This window comes from Myxine glutinosa, chromosome 5 (assembly GCF_964187855.1).
Source record: "Myxine glutinosa chromosome 5, kmMyxGlut1.1, whole genome shotgun sequence".
NCBI classification, from domain to species: Eukaryota; Metazoa; Chordata; class Myxini; order Myxiniformes; family Myxinidae; genus Myxine; species Myxine glutinosa.
The window spans coordinates 110279569-110297684 of NC_136265.1; the positions used below are offsets into that span (position 1 = coordinate 110279569).

The 18116-nt window shown below is 40.3% G+C and overlaps 1 protein-coding gene across 6 annotated transcripts in view; it reads right to left on the reverse strand.

Annotated features, from left to right (window-relative positions):
* Positions 1–720: 720 nt before the first annotated feature.
* The window catches only part of LOC137414072 (uncharacterized), a 165402-nt gene continuing 148006 nt past the window's right edge, over positions 721–18116 (reverse strand). For all 6 annotated transcript variants that reach the window (XM_068099542.2, XM_078778525.1, XM_078778523.1 and 3 more), the window contains 2 exons: positions 2154–2321; positions 721–1172 (listed from right to left, as the gene is read on the reverse strand). In XM_068099542.2, coding sequence (XP_067955643.2) covers positions 2163–2321 — 159 coding nt within the window. In that variant the 3' untranslated portion in view covers positions 721–1172; positions 2154–2162. The remainder of the gene's footprint in view (positions 1173–2153; positions 2322–18116) is intronic.

Here is an 18116-nt window from a genome sequence, read left to right on the forward strand (position 1 = left end):
CACACCTAGCTCGTCTTCACGCGGTTGAAACCAAAGCTTTCAGAATCATTGGAATCTCCCGCGATGACGCTATCTCCGAGGGCCTTTCACTTACTCACCGCAGGCAGGTTGGTGGTCTTTCCGTCTTCTACCGACTCCTCTCCGGCCTTGCTCCCCCAGCTCTGTCTGTGCTCTGTCCCCCAAATATTCCTACAGGTCACACAAGATCTGCCAGCAACCCTCTTATGGTAAAACTGCCGAAACCTCGGCTCTCTGCTCACCTTCACTCCTTCATTCCTCTTTTTTCCCGCCTCTGGAACGAACTCCCTCACTCTCTTCAATCCCACTCCTCCCTCCAGGCCTTTAAAACAGCTGTTCACCACCATCTCTTATCTTCCCCCATCCAAAACCTTGATGTTTTCTACCCCCACTAATTTCACCCCAAATCCACAGATCTACCAACATCCCTGTTCTCTTCTGTTGTTGTGCTTGTGTGCTTCCCTCTCTCCCCCTCTTATCTCCCGCTCCTTTCATTGCATGTCTTATGTGTCTGTGCATGTGTCTATATATACACATACATACACCACAACAGGTTCAACCATTCTTTCCCTTTTTGCTTCAACATGCATGTTGATCACAAAATCACCGCGACTTGAAAACAAAGGAGCTTTTGTTATTGAATAGATAAAGGTGCGACTTGTGAGCAAAGCATGTGCGTGAACATAAAAGGAGAAGCAAACCTTGATCAAAGCGCTGGAACAAAGTGCAGAGCAGCATTTTATTTGTCTTCGGCCTACACATTAACCTACGCTAATGGACAAACACTTTTAAAGTGATAACCCCAGTGGAAACCAAAGATCTTTTCAATGGAACTGGCAGCAGGTTTTGTGGATAATCATGTGATCCGTAAAGGCATCAAAATAAGATGTCGGTTCATTATTCAGTTACCTCTGCTGAGAGATTTCAAATGCAACACCAATCTTTTTCTTATTTCAGCATTGTATGTGCAAAACATGACGAGCATTAATTTATCATATCGACAAATATGTAATCCCAAAGAACTGGGTGTAAATAGTAACAACAAATTCAAGATGGAGGGCCTGTGCGTGGCTGTGTTTGTGTCGGCTCCTCCTCGTGACGACTTTCCGCATTCATCGTGAATTTCTCAGTCACCGAAGGAGGAATCCATTACCCTGAAAACAGAAAGGAAAAGTAGATCAAGATTAATTTATGGCATTTGGTTTGCATCTCATTCCGATGAAATCTTCTGCCAATTCGAGGATTAAGCTGACAAGTCACCTTAAATTATGATTATCATAGTCATGGCCATTTTATTACCACCTTCAGGTGGACCCGCACCTCATTGAGCAAGTCATCGTAGCTAGAGTCCTTAAATTGTGATTATCCTAGTCATGGCCATTTTATTACCTCCTTCAGGTGGACCCGCACCTCATTGAGCGAGTCATCGTAGCTAGAGTCCTTAAATTATGGTTGTCATAGTCATGGCCATTTTATTACCTCCTTCAGGTGGACCCGCACCTCATTGAGATAGTCATCGTAGCTAGAGTCCTTAAATTGTGATTATCATAGTCATGGCCATTTTATTACCTCCTTCAGGTGGACCCGCACCTCATTGAGCGAGTCATCGTAGCTAGAGTCCTTAAATTATGATTATCCTAGTCATGGCCATTTTATTACCACCTTCAGGTGGACCCGCACCTCATTGAGCGAGTCATCGTAGCTAGAGTCCTTAAATTATGGTTATCATAGTCATGGCCATTTTATTACCACCTTCAGGTGGACCCGCACCTCATTAAGCGAGTCATCGTAGCTAGAGTCCTTAAATTGTGATTATCCTAGTCATGGCCATTTTATTACCTCCTTAAGGTGGACCCGCACCTCATTGAGCGAGTCATCGTAGCTAGAGTCCTTAAATTGTGATTATCATAGTCATGGCCATTTTATTACCTCCTTCGGGTGGACCCGCACCTCATTGAGCGAGTCATCGTAGCTAGAGTCCTTAAATTATGGTTGTCATAGTCTAGTCATGGCCATTTTATTACCACCTTCAGGTGGACCCGCACCTCATTGAGCGAGTCATCGTAGCTCGAGTCCTTAAATTGCGATTATCATAGTCATGGCCATTTTATTACAACCTTCAGGTGGACCCGCACCTCATTGAGCTAGTCATCGTAGCTGGAGTGGCTCTTCTTGCCACGGCTTCGGCTCTTGAGGCGTATTTTGCACAGAGCCGACTCAGCCAGGCCGGCCCTCTCCTCCGCCTCGTCCAACTCATGGATGGTTTTACGATACTTGCCCAGGTTGAAAGTTGCTTCTTCTTCCTGCAACATCACATCATATGCATCTGTCATTATATGTTTGAGTGTAATAGTTATAATAAAGAGAGACGCCCTGGGAGGGTGGGTTAAAGGTGGAGGTAGTCATCCCACCTTGGTAGACATTCACACGCATGTGTATGTATATAGTACGATATAATTAATATGGCTGGCAGGATGGCCTGGACTTAGACGTACCAATATTCACCGACAAGCTGACTATAGCCTGGGTTCGAATCCTTTCCCAGCTATAAACTGTCATCCCGAAGTTTCACAGGCCGGATGATTCATCCTTGTGTGTGCCGTCCCTCGGATGGACGTTAAAACTGGGAGCTGTCTGCCCGCATTAGTTGGTGGACGTTAGAGATCCCATGGTGTCCTTCGTGAAGAGTAGGCGAACTATCTCTGGCGCCCTGAACAAATTACTAATCCCTGCCCTAACTACTGCTGGGAAGGCAATGGCAAACCACCCAGTACAACCCTTGCTCAGGAAGATGCATCGGTGGCACCGACGCTCTGTGAAGAGTATGTCACATCAGAGAGATAGACAGAGACAGAGACAGAGAGAAAGAGAAATAGAGAGACAGAGACACAGAGAGACACAGAGACAGAGGGAGAGAGAGCATGATACAATAACATTTTGAAAAGCATTTTAATACAGTTATTGTGGGGGGGGGGGGGGGGGGAGGGGGGGCGCAATGGCTCAACACACAAAATGGGGCAAAAAAAACAAAACAAGTACAGATACATTCAAAGTACACCAGGCCCCATGCCAAATAAATAAATAAATATCCTCCAGCGCGGCATTGCCGGGGTGCTTGCGGGGCCCAACGATGCCCCCATGCAACACGTAGACATGGTATTGGGAGGGAGAGGTGCACAACAATTGATTGATCAATTGCATAACTAAAATAAATAAATAGTAATCGTAAAATAATTTCTTAATCAATTGGCTAATAGCATACCTCAACCACCAGTGTTTTTTTCCGAAGCTGTAACTTTTTGAAAATTAATTAAATAGTTCAAAACAATAATAATTAATTGATTACTTGGTTAATCAATAAATCAAAAATATCCTTTATAGACACATCATTTGGTCACCGTCGTGTCTGAATATCAGCTTCCTCGCTCAAAAGGTGCCAACTCGGCGTTTGACTTTGGAGAACAACTTTGGAATGTGTCTAAGAGAGATCATGGCTGAAAGTGAAACCCAAGTGTTTGAGTGACTCAACCTTTTTGAATCGGTTTGTGAGAAAGTAGATGAGAGGATATGCGAAACGAACGTAGATGTAGATGGGAGGGTATGCGGAATGTATATGTAGATGGGAGAAAGTAGATGGGAGGGTTTGCGGAATGGAGATGTAGATGGGAGGGTATGCGGAATGTAGATGTAGATGGGAGAGTTTGTGAAATGTAGATGTAAGAGTTTGTGGAATGTCGATGTAGATGGGAGAGTTTGCGGAATGTAGATGTAGATGGGAGGGTTTGCGGAATGTAGATGCAGATGGGAGGGTTTGCGGAATGTAGATGTAGATGGGAGAGTTTGCGGAATGCAGATGAAGGGGGAGGGTTTGCGGAATGTAGATGTAGATGGGAGAGTTTGCGGAATGTAGATGAAGGGGGAGGGTTTGCGGAATGCAGATGAAGGGGGAGGGTTTGCGGAATGTAGATGAAGGGGGAGGGTTTGCGGAATGTAGATGAAGGGGGAGGGTTTGCGGAATGTAGATGAAGGGGGAGGGTTTGCGGAATGCAGATGAAGGGGGAGGGTTTGCGGAATGTAGATGGAGGGGGAGAGTTTGCGGAATGTAGATGAAGGGGGAGGGTTTGCGGAATGCAGATGAAGGGGGAGGGTTTGCGGAATGTAGATGAAGGGGGAGGGTTTGCGGAATGCAGATGAAGGGGGAGGGTTTGCGGAATGTAGATGTAGATGGGAGAGTTTGCGGAATGCAGATGAAGGGGGAGGGTTTGCGGAATGTAGATGTAGATGGGAGAGTTTGCGGAATGTAGATGAAGGGGGAGAGTTTGCGGAATGCAGATGAAGGGGGAGGGTTTGCGGAATGTAGATGTAGATGGGAGAGTTTGCGGAATGCAGATGAAGGGGGAGGGTTTGCGGAATGTAGATGTAGATGGAAGAGTTTGCGGAATGTAGATGCAGATGGGAGGGTTTGCGGAATGTAGATGTAGATGGGAGAGTTTGCGGAATGCAGATGAAGGGGGAGGGTTTGCGGAATGTAGATGTAGATGGGAGGGTTTGCGGAATGTCGATGTAGATGGGAGGGTTTGCGGAATGTAGATGTTGTGGAAATGTAACTCATTGATTGTAACTCAGTATAACTCATTGGTTGGAAGCAGGTACTAGCAGGTGGTTGTAAGAATGTCAGGAATGTATCTCGCTCTGTCGAAGCTGGGAGTCCTTTTGTCCACCTTTATTACGACCCCGGGCTAACACACATTCCCAAGCCCGCACTATTTGTTTTTGGACATCGGGATGCAAAGAGGGTGAAGAACCTCCCCAGCAGGGAGGCGGTTGTGGATGACCAAGGAGCTTCAGCGCACGGAGGATTAACATTCAGCGCACGGAGGATTAACTCCAATTTGCCCATATAAGCAAGAGCAAACTTTGAGTCAGGAGGACTTGCCACGAGAACATCTGCCCGACGGACGAACGAGTATGCAATGGGAAAGCAGCGCCAGGAGAGCACCGGCCAATGAGGAAGAACCAACGACTTGAATTACTAAATTCGTTATGGTATTGTAGTTCCTTATTATATTGAAACAAGTGAACTAGTAGTTAATAAAGTCTTGATCTTTTGTAAACCTGTTTCCGGTCATTGGAGTCTCGAGTCCCAAACACACTTCCACGACAACTTGGTGGCTACCGTACGTGGATCGAGTGGACATCGCCAAGGTAAGCATGGCTTCTTGGGGATTGTCCATTATGAAATACGAACCTGTGTTTAGTTTTTGTACATACATGGTGGAGGAGGTGGTGTTGGACTTCCCTACGCACCGATACCACGATATAGGTAACGTAACGATAATCCGAGGAGTGTAACGTATTTTTGCGCTGTGTAAATAGATGCGCCAGTTCGACGCTGGTTATTAGAAGCCTTACCATGAACTAGGAGCAAGATCGTGCCATGAGTGCACCATGGGACGATCTGCTTCCAGGACGTGTAAGGCCGGTACACTCGTTTACCCACCAGCACACGGATAAAGTACTACTTTTTTTTTGCACTTGTTCGAAGCACTTGACTTGATCGGCGCTTGGCGAGCGACAGGGAACCGGGAAACGGAATTATAATTATATATATATATATATATTTCCAATATGGTACACCGGCCACAACGATTTTAGCGATTATCCGAGTTTTTTTTTAACGATTTCTGTAAATACGTATTTTTCCTGCGCTGTGTAATTCTTCTGACACGCGCCACGAAGAAACGCACCACTGATGTGCATGAGGCGATTTGTTTGCCGGGTCGGTAAGGTCCGTACACGTGTACAATCGTGTACACCCGTTTTAAATAGAGAATTTTTTTTTCAGTTTTCCCGCCATAACTAAAACCTGTTGTGTTTTTTTTTTGACGAAATTTGCTAGATAAATAGCATGGGTGACACGGATTAAATGATTTTATGATTATGAATTAATGAGAAAATGATTTTATATTTAAATATAAAAATTGATCTGCTTGGTGTTAGTTTAAGGGCTGTTCCAAATTTATCTTGATTATGAGACAAAAACAGCAGAATGGGAATCAACAGACAATGGAACAGCTCGCGACGAGTGTTTGTGGGTGACAACCACCCTCTGGTCGAGGCTCATATAAGGGGTGATGCTTACTGATTCGGCACGCTTAAAATAGGTGTTAATGGTGGGATGTCAGAGGTTTTGGCGTGGGCTTAATAGTCACACTGTTTGAAAAATAATGCTCGATGCAACATGATCCTAAAAAGAACCCATCCCTACATCTACCCCAGAGACAGACAAAAAGAGATAGACAGAGTGAGACAAAGTGAGAAAGAGAGACAGACAGAGAGAGATAGACAGAGAGAGAAAGAGAGAGAGACATAGAGACAAACAGAGATAAAGATGATAGTCAGACACATAGAGAGAGACAGACAAAAAGAGATAGACAGAGTGAGACAAAGTGAGAAAGAGAGACAGACAGAGAGAGATAGACAGAAAAAGAAAGAAAGAGAGACATAGAGACAAACAGAGATAAAGATGATAGTCAGACACATAGAGAGAGACAGACAAAAAGAGATAGACAGAGTGAGACAAAGTGAGAAAGAGAGACAGACAGAGAGAGATAGACAGAAAAAGAAAGAAAGAGAGACATAGAGACAAACAGAGATAAAGATGATAGTCAGACACATAGAGAGAGACAGACAAAAAGAGATAGACAGAGTGAGACAAAGTGAGAAAGAGAGACAGACAGAGAGAGATAGACAGAAAAAGAAAGAAAGAGAGACATAGAGACAAACAGAGATAAAGATGATAGTCAGACACATAGAGAGAGACAGACAAAAAGAGATAGACAGAGTGAGACAAAGTGAGAAAGAGAGACAGACAGAGAGAGATAGACAGAAAAAGAAAGAAAGAGAGACATAGAGACAAACAGAGATAAAGATGATAGTCAGAGTCAGACACATAGAGAGAGACAGACAGAGAGAGATAGACAGAGAGAGATAGAGAGAGAGACATAGAGACAAACAGAGATAAAGATGATAGTCAGACACATAGAGAGAGACAGACAAAAAGAGATAGACAGAGTGATGACCAAGTGAGATTGGATTGTGGTTTCAAAGTTTTGTTGTTGGAACTTGTTGGAACTTGCTGTTGGAACTTGTTGGAACTTGTTGTTGCAACTTGCTGTTGGAACTTGCTGTTGGAACTTGTTGTTGGAACTTGCTGTTGGAACTTGTTGGAACTTGTTGTTGGAACTTGTTGTTGGAACTTGTTGTTGGAACTTGTTGTTGGAACTTGTTGTTGGAACTTGCTGTTGGAACTTGCTGTTGGAACTTGTTGGAACTTGCTGTTGGAACTTGTTGGAACTTGCTGTTGGAACTTGTTGTTGGAACTTGTTGGAACTTGTTGTTGCAACTTGTTGTTGGAACTTGTTGTTGGAACTTGTTGAAACTTGCTGTTGGAACTTGTTGGAACTTGCTGTTGGAACTTGCTGTTGGAACTTGTTGGAACTTGCTGTTGGAACTTGTTGTTGGAACTTGTTGTTGGAACTTGTTGGAACTTGTTGTTGCAACTTGCTGTTGGAACTTGCTGTTGGAACTTGTTGGAACTTGTTGTTGGAACTTGCTGTTGGAACTTGTTGTTGGAACTTGTTGGAACTTGTTGTTGGAACTTGTTGTTGGAACTTGTTGGAACTTGTTGTTGCAACTTGCTGTTGGAACTTGCTGTTGGAACTTGTTGGAACTTGTTGTTGGAACTTGCTGTTGGAACTTGTTGTTGCAACTTGCTGTTGGAACTTGCTGTTGGAACTTGTTGGAACTTGTTGTTGGAACTTGCTGTTGGAACTTGTTGTTGGAACTTGTTGTTGGAACTTGTTGTTGGAACTTGTTGTTGAAACTTGTTGTTGGAACTTGCTGTTGGAACTTGTTGTTGGAACTTGCTGTTGGAACTTGCTGTTGGAACTTGTTGTTGGAACTTGTTGTTGGAACTTGTTGTTGGAACTTGTTGTTGGAACTTGTTGGAACTTGTTGTTGCAACTTGCTGTTGGAACTTGCTGTTGGAACTTGTTGGAACTTGTTGTTGGAACTTGTTGTTGGAACTTGTTGTTGGAACTTGTTGGAACTTGTTGTTGCAACTTGCTGTTGGAACTTGCTGTTGGAACTTGTTGGAACTTGTTGTTGGAACTTGTTGTTGGAACTTGTTGTTGGAACTTGCTGTTGGAACTTGTTGTTGGAACTTGCTGTTGGAACTTGCTGTTGGAACTTGTTGTTGGAACTTGTTGTTGGAACTTGTTGTTGGAACTTGTTGGAACTTGTTGTTGCAACTTGCTGTTGGAACTTGCTGTTGGAACTTGTTGGAACTTGTTGTTGGAACTTGTTGTTGGAACTTGTTGTTGGAACTTGCTGTTGGAACTTGTTGTTGGAACTTGTTGTTGGAACTTGTTGTTGGAATGAATGGGAACATTCAAATGTTGGGTTTTGCTAACATTTCCACAACGTCGCTACAACGTTTCACTTTCGTTGTTGCAACGTTTTGCTCCAACGTTTTGGGGACATTCGAATGTCAAGTGAATCGAATGAGAATTCAGGAATTATTTCATTATTAACGATTAATGAAGTACTTATTTAATTAATTACATTTCTTATTACATTACAGTAATTACATTACAGTAATTACCTGAGGTAATTACAGTAATTACAGTTCCGGTAATTACAGTAATTACAGTAATCATTACAGTAATTGCAGTAATCTTATTACAGTAATTACATTACATTAACTCAGGCACCTTTTGAGTAAGGAAGCTGATATTTGGACATGACACTGACCAAGTGATGTGGCTGTCAAGGAAAATATTGATTTATTGATTAATCATTTAATAAATTAACTCGTTGATTTATAAATGACTTATTTAATTAAAATTCCTGAGAGATACATCTTCGGATGAAATACTTGCAGATTGGTTATGCTATGAGCCAATTGATTAAGGAAAATATTTTGTGATGGCCATATTGGCAATTTCGTGGCCATATTCGTGGCAACTCAGTTAGTGCCACTGCACCTTTAAAATGCATCCCTGCGTTCATTTTTCGATCGATTGAGTTGAAATTTTGAACAATCGGATCTGGACTGTCGTTGTTAACGACTCTAGCACGCACTCGTCCAATCAGGATGGAGCGGTATGGTCCCCGGATCATCACTGCCCGCAGTTTTAATTAATTTTACTTTTTCTCTTGGTCATATAATTTTGAAGACATGCGTGTCATGATAGAGGAAATGTTTGTTCTGTTGAACGGAATAAATGTTGTTTATTTGTGTGGGAGTGTATTTTTGTGTATTTCTTGTGTATTTTGGATATATTTTCACGACTAATTCCAGTTAACATCCTGCAAAATTTGCTCGTTTGCTGGCCGAGTCGAAATTGCGTTGAGTTTCTATGGCATGCGCCATTAAAAGCGCTGTGTAATGGTTGAGCTCCTTTTATTTCGGTTTGGTCATGCGGATGAGCAAACAAAGTGACAAATGCTGCGGCTGGAGCAGTAGAAGCGATGTTTTTTTAAATGGAAACGATGTAATGAGTAATTAAAAGTGGGAGGGGGCAACACCACGCATACCTCTTTTAAGGTGTGTATAAACCCTGGAATATTTCAGCAATCAATACAATGCTGAAACTATGTAAGTTAAGTTAATGAGTAATTTACTGAGTAATTTAATGAGTAATTTAATGAGTAATTTAATGAGTAATTTAACGAATAATTTAATGAGTAATTTAATGAGTAATTTAATGAGTAATTTAACGAATAATTTACTGAGTAATTTAATGAGTAATTTAATGAGTAATTTAATGAGTAATTTAACGAATAATTTAATGAGTAATTTAATGAGTAATTTAATGAGTAATTTAACGAATAATTTAATGAGTAATTTAATGAGTAATTTAACGAATAATTTAATGAGTAATTTAATGAGTAATTTAATGAGTAATTTAACGAATAATTTAATGAGTAATTTAATGAGTAATTTAATGAGTAATTTAATAAGTAATTTAATAAGTAATTTAATGAGGAATTAAAAGTGGGAGGGGGCAACACCACGCATACCTCTTTTAAGGTGTGTATAAACCCTGGAATAAACGTGGGAGGGGGCAACACCACGCATACCTCTTTTAAGGTATGTATAAACCCTGGAATATTTCAGCAATCAATACGATGCTGAAATGATGTAATTTACTGTGTAAGAGGGTCGACCTTGGGTTTGTTGTTTATTTTGTGGATGTGTATTTTTTGTGTATTTTGGATATATTTTCACGACTAATTCCAGTTAACATCCTGCAAAATTTGCTCGTTTTCTGGCTGAGTCGAAATTGCGTTGAGTTTCTATGGCATGCGCCATTAAAAGCGCTGTGTAATGGTTGAGCTCCCTTTATTTCGTTTTGGTCATGCGGATGAGCAAACAAAATGACGAATGCTGCGGCTGGAGCAGTGGAAGCGATTTTTGAATTGTTCAATGATTATTCGATATTGTTATGACTTATTGTCAATAGGTATACTGAGTGGCCATGAGGTAGCCTGTTGCTATGTACAGTTTTATTCTATTGTTGATTATACCACATAATTGTGGTGATAAAGGAAATGTTCGTTTTAAATAGATGATTATGATATGACCATGACTATAAAATCATGATGATTATTATAATGAATGATATCATAGGGTTCAAATGCAGAATGATTGCATGAACTTGGGAAAGAACTTTCAAGCCCTATGGGATAAATTGGGTGTTACAAGCAATGGAGCTTCAAAATTTAGCATGATTGAAGGAATTTTACAGTCTTATTTCAGTAGTTTTACGAAATTTAAATTGCCAAGAGATTTTGGGTACTATTAAAGAAAAAAAAAAATGATGAGATATTTTTTCCAATGAACTTTAATATCTGCCATCCATTTTGGCTGTCTCACGAATGAAGGATGAGTTGCCTTTAGTGGTTGCAAAGAAAATTTGTGGAGACCAGGCAAAATGGGGAAATATGTCAGATATGACCCTAGGACAGGACGGTGATTCATCAATTGACATGAGGTACGAACCAGAGGTGATGACCGATGAGTCGATCTCAGTCAATGGATGGACCTGTCCTGACATCATTGGGGAAAGGGCTTATGCAAGGAGTCATTCAAAATGATTAATTTGATTTATTGATGAATATTGATGAATTAATTGAAATTGAATAATTGATTGAATTGTTAATTGATTGAATCTAATTGATTGAATTTAATTGCATAAATTGAACTGAATAAATTGAATTGAATATATTGATTGTTTGATTGATGAAAATGCGGTCTCAAGAAAGAAGCTTTGATATATTTGCGAGATATTAATCAATGTGGAGACAACCTGGGAAAATTGAGCAAGGTGGTGAGTTTATATACAGATATATATGTGCGGTTACCATTGTGTGATTTCCCCGTCAAACAGAGCGGACACCTGAGGATTCACCCATTTCATACTGACCCTCCGGCTCATCTGCAAATACTGATCTGTGAGATTGGATTGTGCAAAAGCCACAGCTGAGGGAGATTCTCTGGAAATCACCGTGTGAACAGGTGGAGAGATCCTTCCTGGAGGTACGAGTGAAGCTTTAGAGGAACCTGGAACAAGCTACAACACATCCAACGCTACTTTGATAAAAGGCAGAATGGGAAATGGAGCCTGCAAGAATACACAAGGACAACCAGAAATTCCACAAAAAGGTACTTGTACACATCATATGTACGACCGTTATGGTGCCGAAGCTATAAGACAGGTCGAGAATTGGTATTTGTGGACAAAGGGACATGATGAGGAGTTTCCAAGAGATGGTACATTCGAGCGAAGTCGATTGGAAAGATTGGAACAAAGATTGAAAGCCAGGAAGAGACAGAATCTAACGGTAGACTGGCTTGCATTCCATCTTTGGGATGGTGAATCCAGACAACGGGAACAGCAAGAACGGATAACGGATCTAGAACTTAAAATAAAAAGGATACAGGATACAGTGGAGGAGACAAATGCACAACTGCCCTCGAAATTAGGAACGAAAGTGACAGTTGTCCCATCAGATTTCCAGTTGTCTCCCCAAAAAGGACGGTACAGAGAATTTTTTCGTGTTTCAGGAGATAACGAGAGATTGCAGTGGCAACTCAGGGATGTAGAGATGCAGCCCAGCAATACAAGTGCACAGGTGCACAGATCAGACAACGACAGAAACCGGTGTTTCAAATGTGGACGGATGGGACATTGGAAAAGAGGATGTCCGTATACCAAAAGGAAGACAAGTTAATAGGGTAAACCAAGATCAAGGGTACCAGTGCTGACCGATACCTCAGACAATGATTAGGCCTTCATTGCTGCAAATCCCAAATGATGATTGGCCTCAACAGATTCGATTACTGGACAAACATGAATAACTGTCGATGATTCTTGTGTCTGAAAAGTTTTCAGAGCAAGAATGATTCATTTTTTCTTTTTGCTTGTTAACAAATTAATAATTAATTGATCAAATGCCAAAATTGGATCTTCTATTTTGGGCACAGCAATTTTAAATTTACAAAGTTTGGAACAATTGCGTTGCAATTTTTGGCAAACCAAGTAACAAGAGTCACATGATGATCAGGTGGGAATTTCGGACTATTGTTCCGCACGATTGATAGGTCAATGGTCGACTGACATGCAAATGGGTGTGTAGTCAAAATTTGGATAGATTATTGTGAAGGCAGAAAGGGTAATTTCAATGTGACATCATAAGGGTTTTCTAAGAATGGACTTTTGGTTTATTTGTCTATAAGCATTTTGAATTTGATTGACAAATTTTATGAAATTGAAATAAAATTGACACCCATCTGATCTGTAAATAATGGTTCCAACGCAAACAAATATGCATAATGCATGTGTGTGTGTGTTTTTGTGTATCAATCTTACAAGATTGTTGACACCGACAGTGTGCCTGTCTGGAAATGGATAGTTATATGTGGATGGGATTGGGATATGTGGATGGGATTGAATATCCAGAGAATCCGTAAAATAAAATAGAAATATAATTTGATTATGAGCATTATCTCTTTTGTCAAGGGAAATGGAATATAAAAATTTGATGTGCTGGGTTATGAGCAGCCATTAATTAATAGTAAAATTGTGAGTAATTTTGGGATTCCATTTTTGATAGAATGTATATGAGAATAACATCTATTTATGGATATGAGCTTCATAAAAGGAAATGAGGAAGTACAAAATCATCCAAATTTGGGAGAGGTCTTACACTGACTTCCCAGAATACTCTGCTCATGGATTTTATATATATAAACTTGAATTTTATCAGCATATAAATTGTGCTGTATGTATGGATGTGTTTTAGGCATAGATGATATGGGAAAAGAGTAAAGAAAATTTTGCTGGTTTGAACTATTGTGGGTTTTCAGTTCTGGAGTTTAAACAAAGTCACTGGTTAACAGATGAGAAAGGATAGTAAATAAATTATTCTCTGCTGGGCAAATTAAGTACGATATTACTAAGACTTATGAGAGCTATTGTTCTGCCTTACAGCAGTGGAAAATTATTGGAAAAAATTAGATCCAACATAATGAATCTATAAAAGAATGTGATAGGGATAATATCCTCAATTTGTACTAATTATTTGATTGTGGGTAAAGGAATTAATTTATCGTAGTGGATTGTTAACAGCAGCCTGAAAATGTCCTGAGAGTGTGCATCCATGTAATCAGAAATCCCAGATTTGTTTTTACAAACAACATTTTGGTAGAGGTCTTGTGTGGAACACTTCCTTGGTAGATAAAAAACGGTACTGCATGCTGGCAGCCACTTTTGCGGCCAGTTAGGCCAAACAAATTGAGAGGAAATTGTAGTTAAATACGTAAGTTACACATGGCTATTTGTAAAAAGGAAATTTGTTGAGATGGGAAACATTTTTTCGAAGGTTTATTAAGGTGTTATAATATGACATGTGGCAAGGCAAACTATTGGATGGGAAAATTAGATCTGGCTATAGAATAAATTTATTGACCCCTTGAAGTTAATCCTTCAAATCATTGTTTCACTGGCATTTTTGTTCAAATTGGAAATAGTTTGGTAGAGCTTTGGTTAAAACCTTTGGTTGCGGTATCTTGGAACGAATTGATAAACCATAGGAGATTGATAAGAATAGAAACAAATATGGACCCAAAATAGAAAGTTGGATTCATGCCTCTCATTGCAAGCAAGCACATGGGGCTAAGGTGGACGATCCCACAGAAAATGAGGCTGCACCTAGCAGCCCAGCAGAACATTCAGTGGCGGATAAATGATAGTCATGATTTACAGTCATTTGAATTACATTTTAACACCCCTTGCATTGATAAACATTACATTTTCAACATGTGATATTCCTACTTGGAATAGTGACATTTATTTGCCTACATGACATACAATTACCTGCTGATATTAATACAGCATGAGTGAAAAAATGTATCACAACTACACCCATGATCAGGGGATTGAGTTCAACCCCGGGAGATAGGGGGATCAGGGTAAGACAAATAATCTGATTATGTTACATATTAAGGGATTTTCTTTATTTACCTTTTAGGAAGCTTGTTAGTTTGGTATATAATGTTAAATGTCATCGACATATAACTATGTCATAGATATGAATATATACAAGGAGTAGCAGACTTGTTTGTTGGTTTAGTAGTTATATTGGCAATTGTTTTAGTGGTGGCTTGCTTGAAAGCCTTAGTGACGGTGTGTTTGAATAAGGTAACCAACAACACGATGATAACACATGAAGTGACAAATGAGGAAAGAAATGTGGAACCAAAAAAGGAAGACTTTTATGGCGACATAAACAGTAGAATTAAGATAATGGCATAACGACAATGTTATGAGTTGTGTCAATTACAATATCAATGAACTCATATCACCACGAGTGACACACTGTTAGGAAAAAAAAAAAAAAAAAAAAAAAAAAAAAGAGGGAAAAGAAAAAGTGGAGAGGAATTATGGTAATTATACATTATGCTTAATTTGTTGGTTTGGGAAAATTGTTGTTGGGAATTAGGTATTCCCGTTTGTGATTGTAATCATATACAATGCTATTCTTAGTTTAGTAATAAAATACATACCTGATTGAATATTATTTGTGTGACGCATATAAATGAATATAACTTTTTGTGTTAAGGAAAAACAACAAATTGTTGAATGTGAAACTGTCGGAAGATATACATGATTATGCTGATTTCATGGTAAGATGTACCCTATCTGATTCAGTGTGTGCGGAAAGCAGATTCAGATATGACTGAGCATAAGGATAAGACGAGATCACATTTTGGAGGGATTGCTAACGGAATTGGGAAGAAGAAAGAAAGAAAATTTGTGGCTAAAAAATGAAGTTAATCGTGGCATACACCCTCTTTCTCAAAGAATGATGAAGACATTCTCCCGTGTAACTTGGAGATGGATGCTTACCTTCACCAAGGAAATTTATGTGACCATCTGCCTGGATCACACTGCAACATATGAAAGAAAGGCGATCACTTACTCTTGTTCGAAGGCTTGGAACATTCATCACATCAGAAGTTGCAGGACAACGACATTTTACCTGCAACCTCTGTGAAATGCGGGAACATATGTTATTACTTCACCAACTTGCGGGGAGCCAGCATGGAGCTGCAAACAAATGGCTGTGCCTTTTCACAACAGCTGTGCACAATTCCGCTGGTTGCTCATGGTATGGACCATGGATGACCTGAACACCATGGTCCCAACATCATTGTGGATGCATCCGGCATCCCTGTTCCACATCTTGCTGGCCAATCAACGTCACACCAATACTTGCTGCCCACTCATAATGAGGGAAGAGGCAAGTCGACTACAACTGGGCGAAGGCCTTGTTCAGGAATTATTATGGTTTACAGCAAAAGTGGCAAGAATGCTACATGGAGAGCAGGGTCAGTCTATGACTCCGCACTGTTACCACACAGCGAAATCCTACACGAAGTAGTGCAGGTGTTATGAAGACAGAAAATGTTTCATACCTGGATTCAAACACAAGTGATCAGCCCTTCCTTTCAAACAAAGAGTCAACATTTGTGTGGAGGCAAACGTTTTTGCCAGATGTTGCAGATGCTTTACAAAACTTGAAAATGAAGTGAAATTGTTGTATCTTGGTGATGGTGAAGTGTTGTTTTGAAAAGATATTTGTGATGCAAATGCAATAGATTGAACAATATGGAAGGAGTCAATGACCAACGAAATGTTTTGTGATTCTTGCAGGATGACGGTGTATGCCCAAGGGAATGTAATTACCAAAGTTGTGGTTTGAGTACTTGTATTGATATTTACTTATACTTGTATTGATATTTACTTGTAGTGATTGATTATTTACTTATACTTGTATTGATATTTACTTATACTTGTATTGATATTTACTTGTAGTGATTGATTATTTACTTATACTTGTATTGATATTTACTTGTAGTGATTGATTATTTACTTATACTTGTATTGATGTTTACTTGTAGTGATTGATTGTTTACTTTTATTGATGTTTAGATTAATGGTTAATATAAACAAAAACAAAAAGATGAGGGAATTGTGGAAATGTAACTCATTGATTGTAACTCAGTATAACTCATTGGTTGGAAGCAGGTACTAGCAGGTGGTTGTAAGAATGTCAGGAATGTATCTCGCTCTGTCGAAGCTGGGAGTCCTTTTGTCCACCTTTATTACGACCCCGGGCTAACACACATTCCCAAGCCCGCACTATTTGTTTTTGGACATCGGGATGCAAAGAGGGTGAAGAACCTCCCCAGCAGGGAGGCGGTTGTGGATGACCAAGGAGCTTCAGCGCACGGAGGATTAACATTCAGCGCACGGAGGATTAACTCCAATTTGCCCATATAAGCAAGAGCAAACTTTGAGTCAGGAGGACTTGCCACGAGAACATCTGCCCGACGGACGAACGAGTATGCAATGGGAAAGCAGCGCCAGGAGAGCACCGGCCAATGAGGAAGAACCAACGACTTGAATTACTAAATTCGTTATGGTATTGTAGTTCCTTATTATATTGAAACAAGTGAACTAGTAGTTAATAAAGTCTTGATCTTTTGTAAACCTGTTTCCGGTCATTGGAGTCTCGAGTCCCAAACACACTTCCACGACAATGTAGATGGGAGAGTTTGCGGAATGTAGATGAAGATGGGAGGGTTGGCGGAATGTAGATGTGGATGTAGATGGGAGGGTTTGCGGAATGTCGATGTAGATGGGAGAGTTTGCGGAATGTAGATGCAGATGGGAGGGTTTGCGGAATGTAGATGTAGATGGGAGAGTTTGTGGAATGTAGATGTAAGAGTTTGTGGAATGTCGATGTAGATGGGAGAGTTTGCGGAATGTAGATGTAGATGGGAGGGTTTGCGGAATGTAGATGTAGATGAGAGGGTTTGCGGAATGTAGATGTAGATGGGAGGGTTGTGATCTTCGGCAATCTTTCTATGAAATGGTAAATGCGACATTAAGTAGCAGAATACACAATTTCAGTGAATTCCATATTATGATCGCCATGTTATGCCCAGCAATGCCTGAACGTCACGTGAAATTCACAGGAAAACACAGATCCCTCTTCCTGCAATGACGAGACATGGCAGGCCTACACAAAAAGTACTGGGGAATTCAGTAGATTTTTCATTTTTTGTTCGATGGTTCCACACAGGATACAAAATGATCATTTCTATAAATTATCAGATTTAGCAATTCTCACTTTTTCGAAATTGAGGGCTTTCTCTGTAAACAAAATGGACAATCATGGAAGAGTGCGGTGACAGAGGGTAAAACAGCAACGAACTGACGAATGGGACAACAGTTGAACACAGCAAGGAAATGAATGAAGAGGGAAGAGGAGACATAAGTGGAGGAAACAGAAACCTGCAAAGAGGGTTGGGTCAGGTCGGGCTAATAGAGGTTAAAAAAAAAGATTGCCGGTAGGGATGGTGGATGATGCAAGATGGTGATGCACCAGCTGCTTCAAGTCCTGGGAGGAAGAGCGCAATTGAACGGCTTCCAGGAGGTGGTTCCAGAAACGTGTGAAAAGAG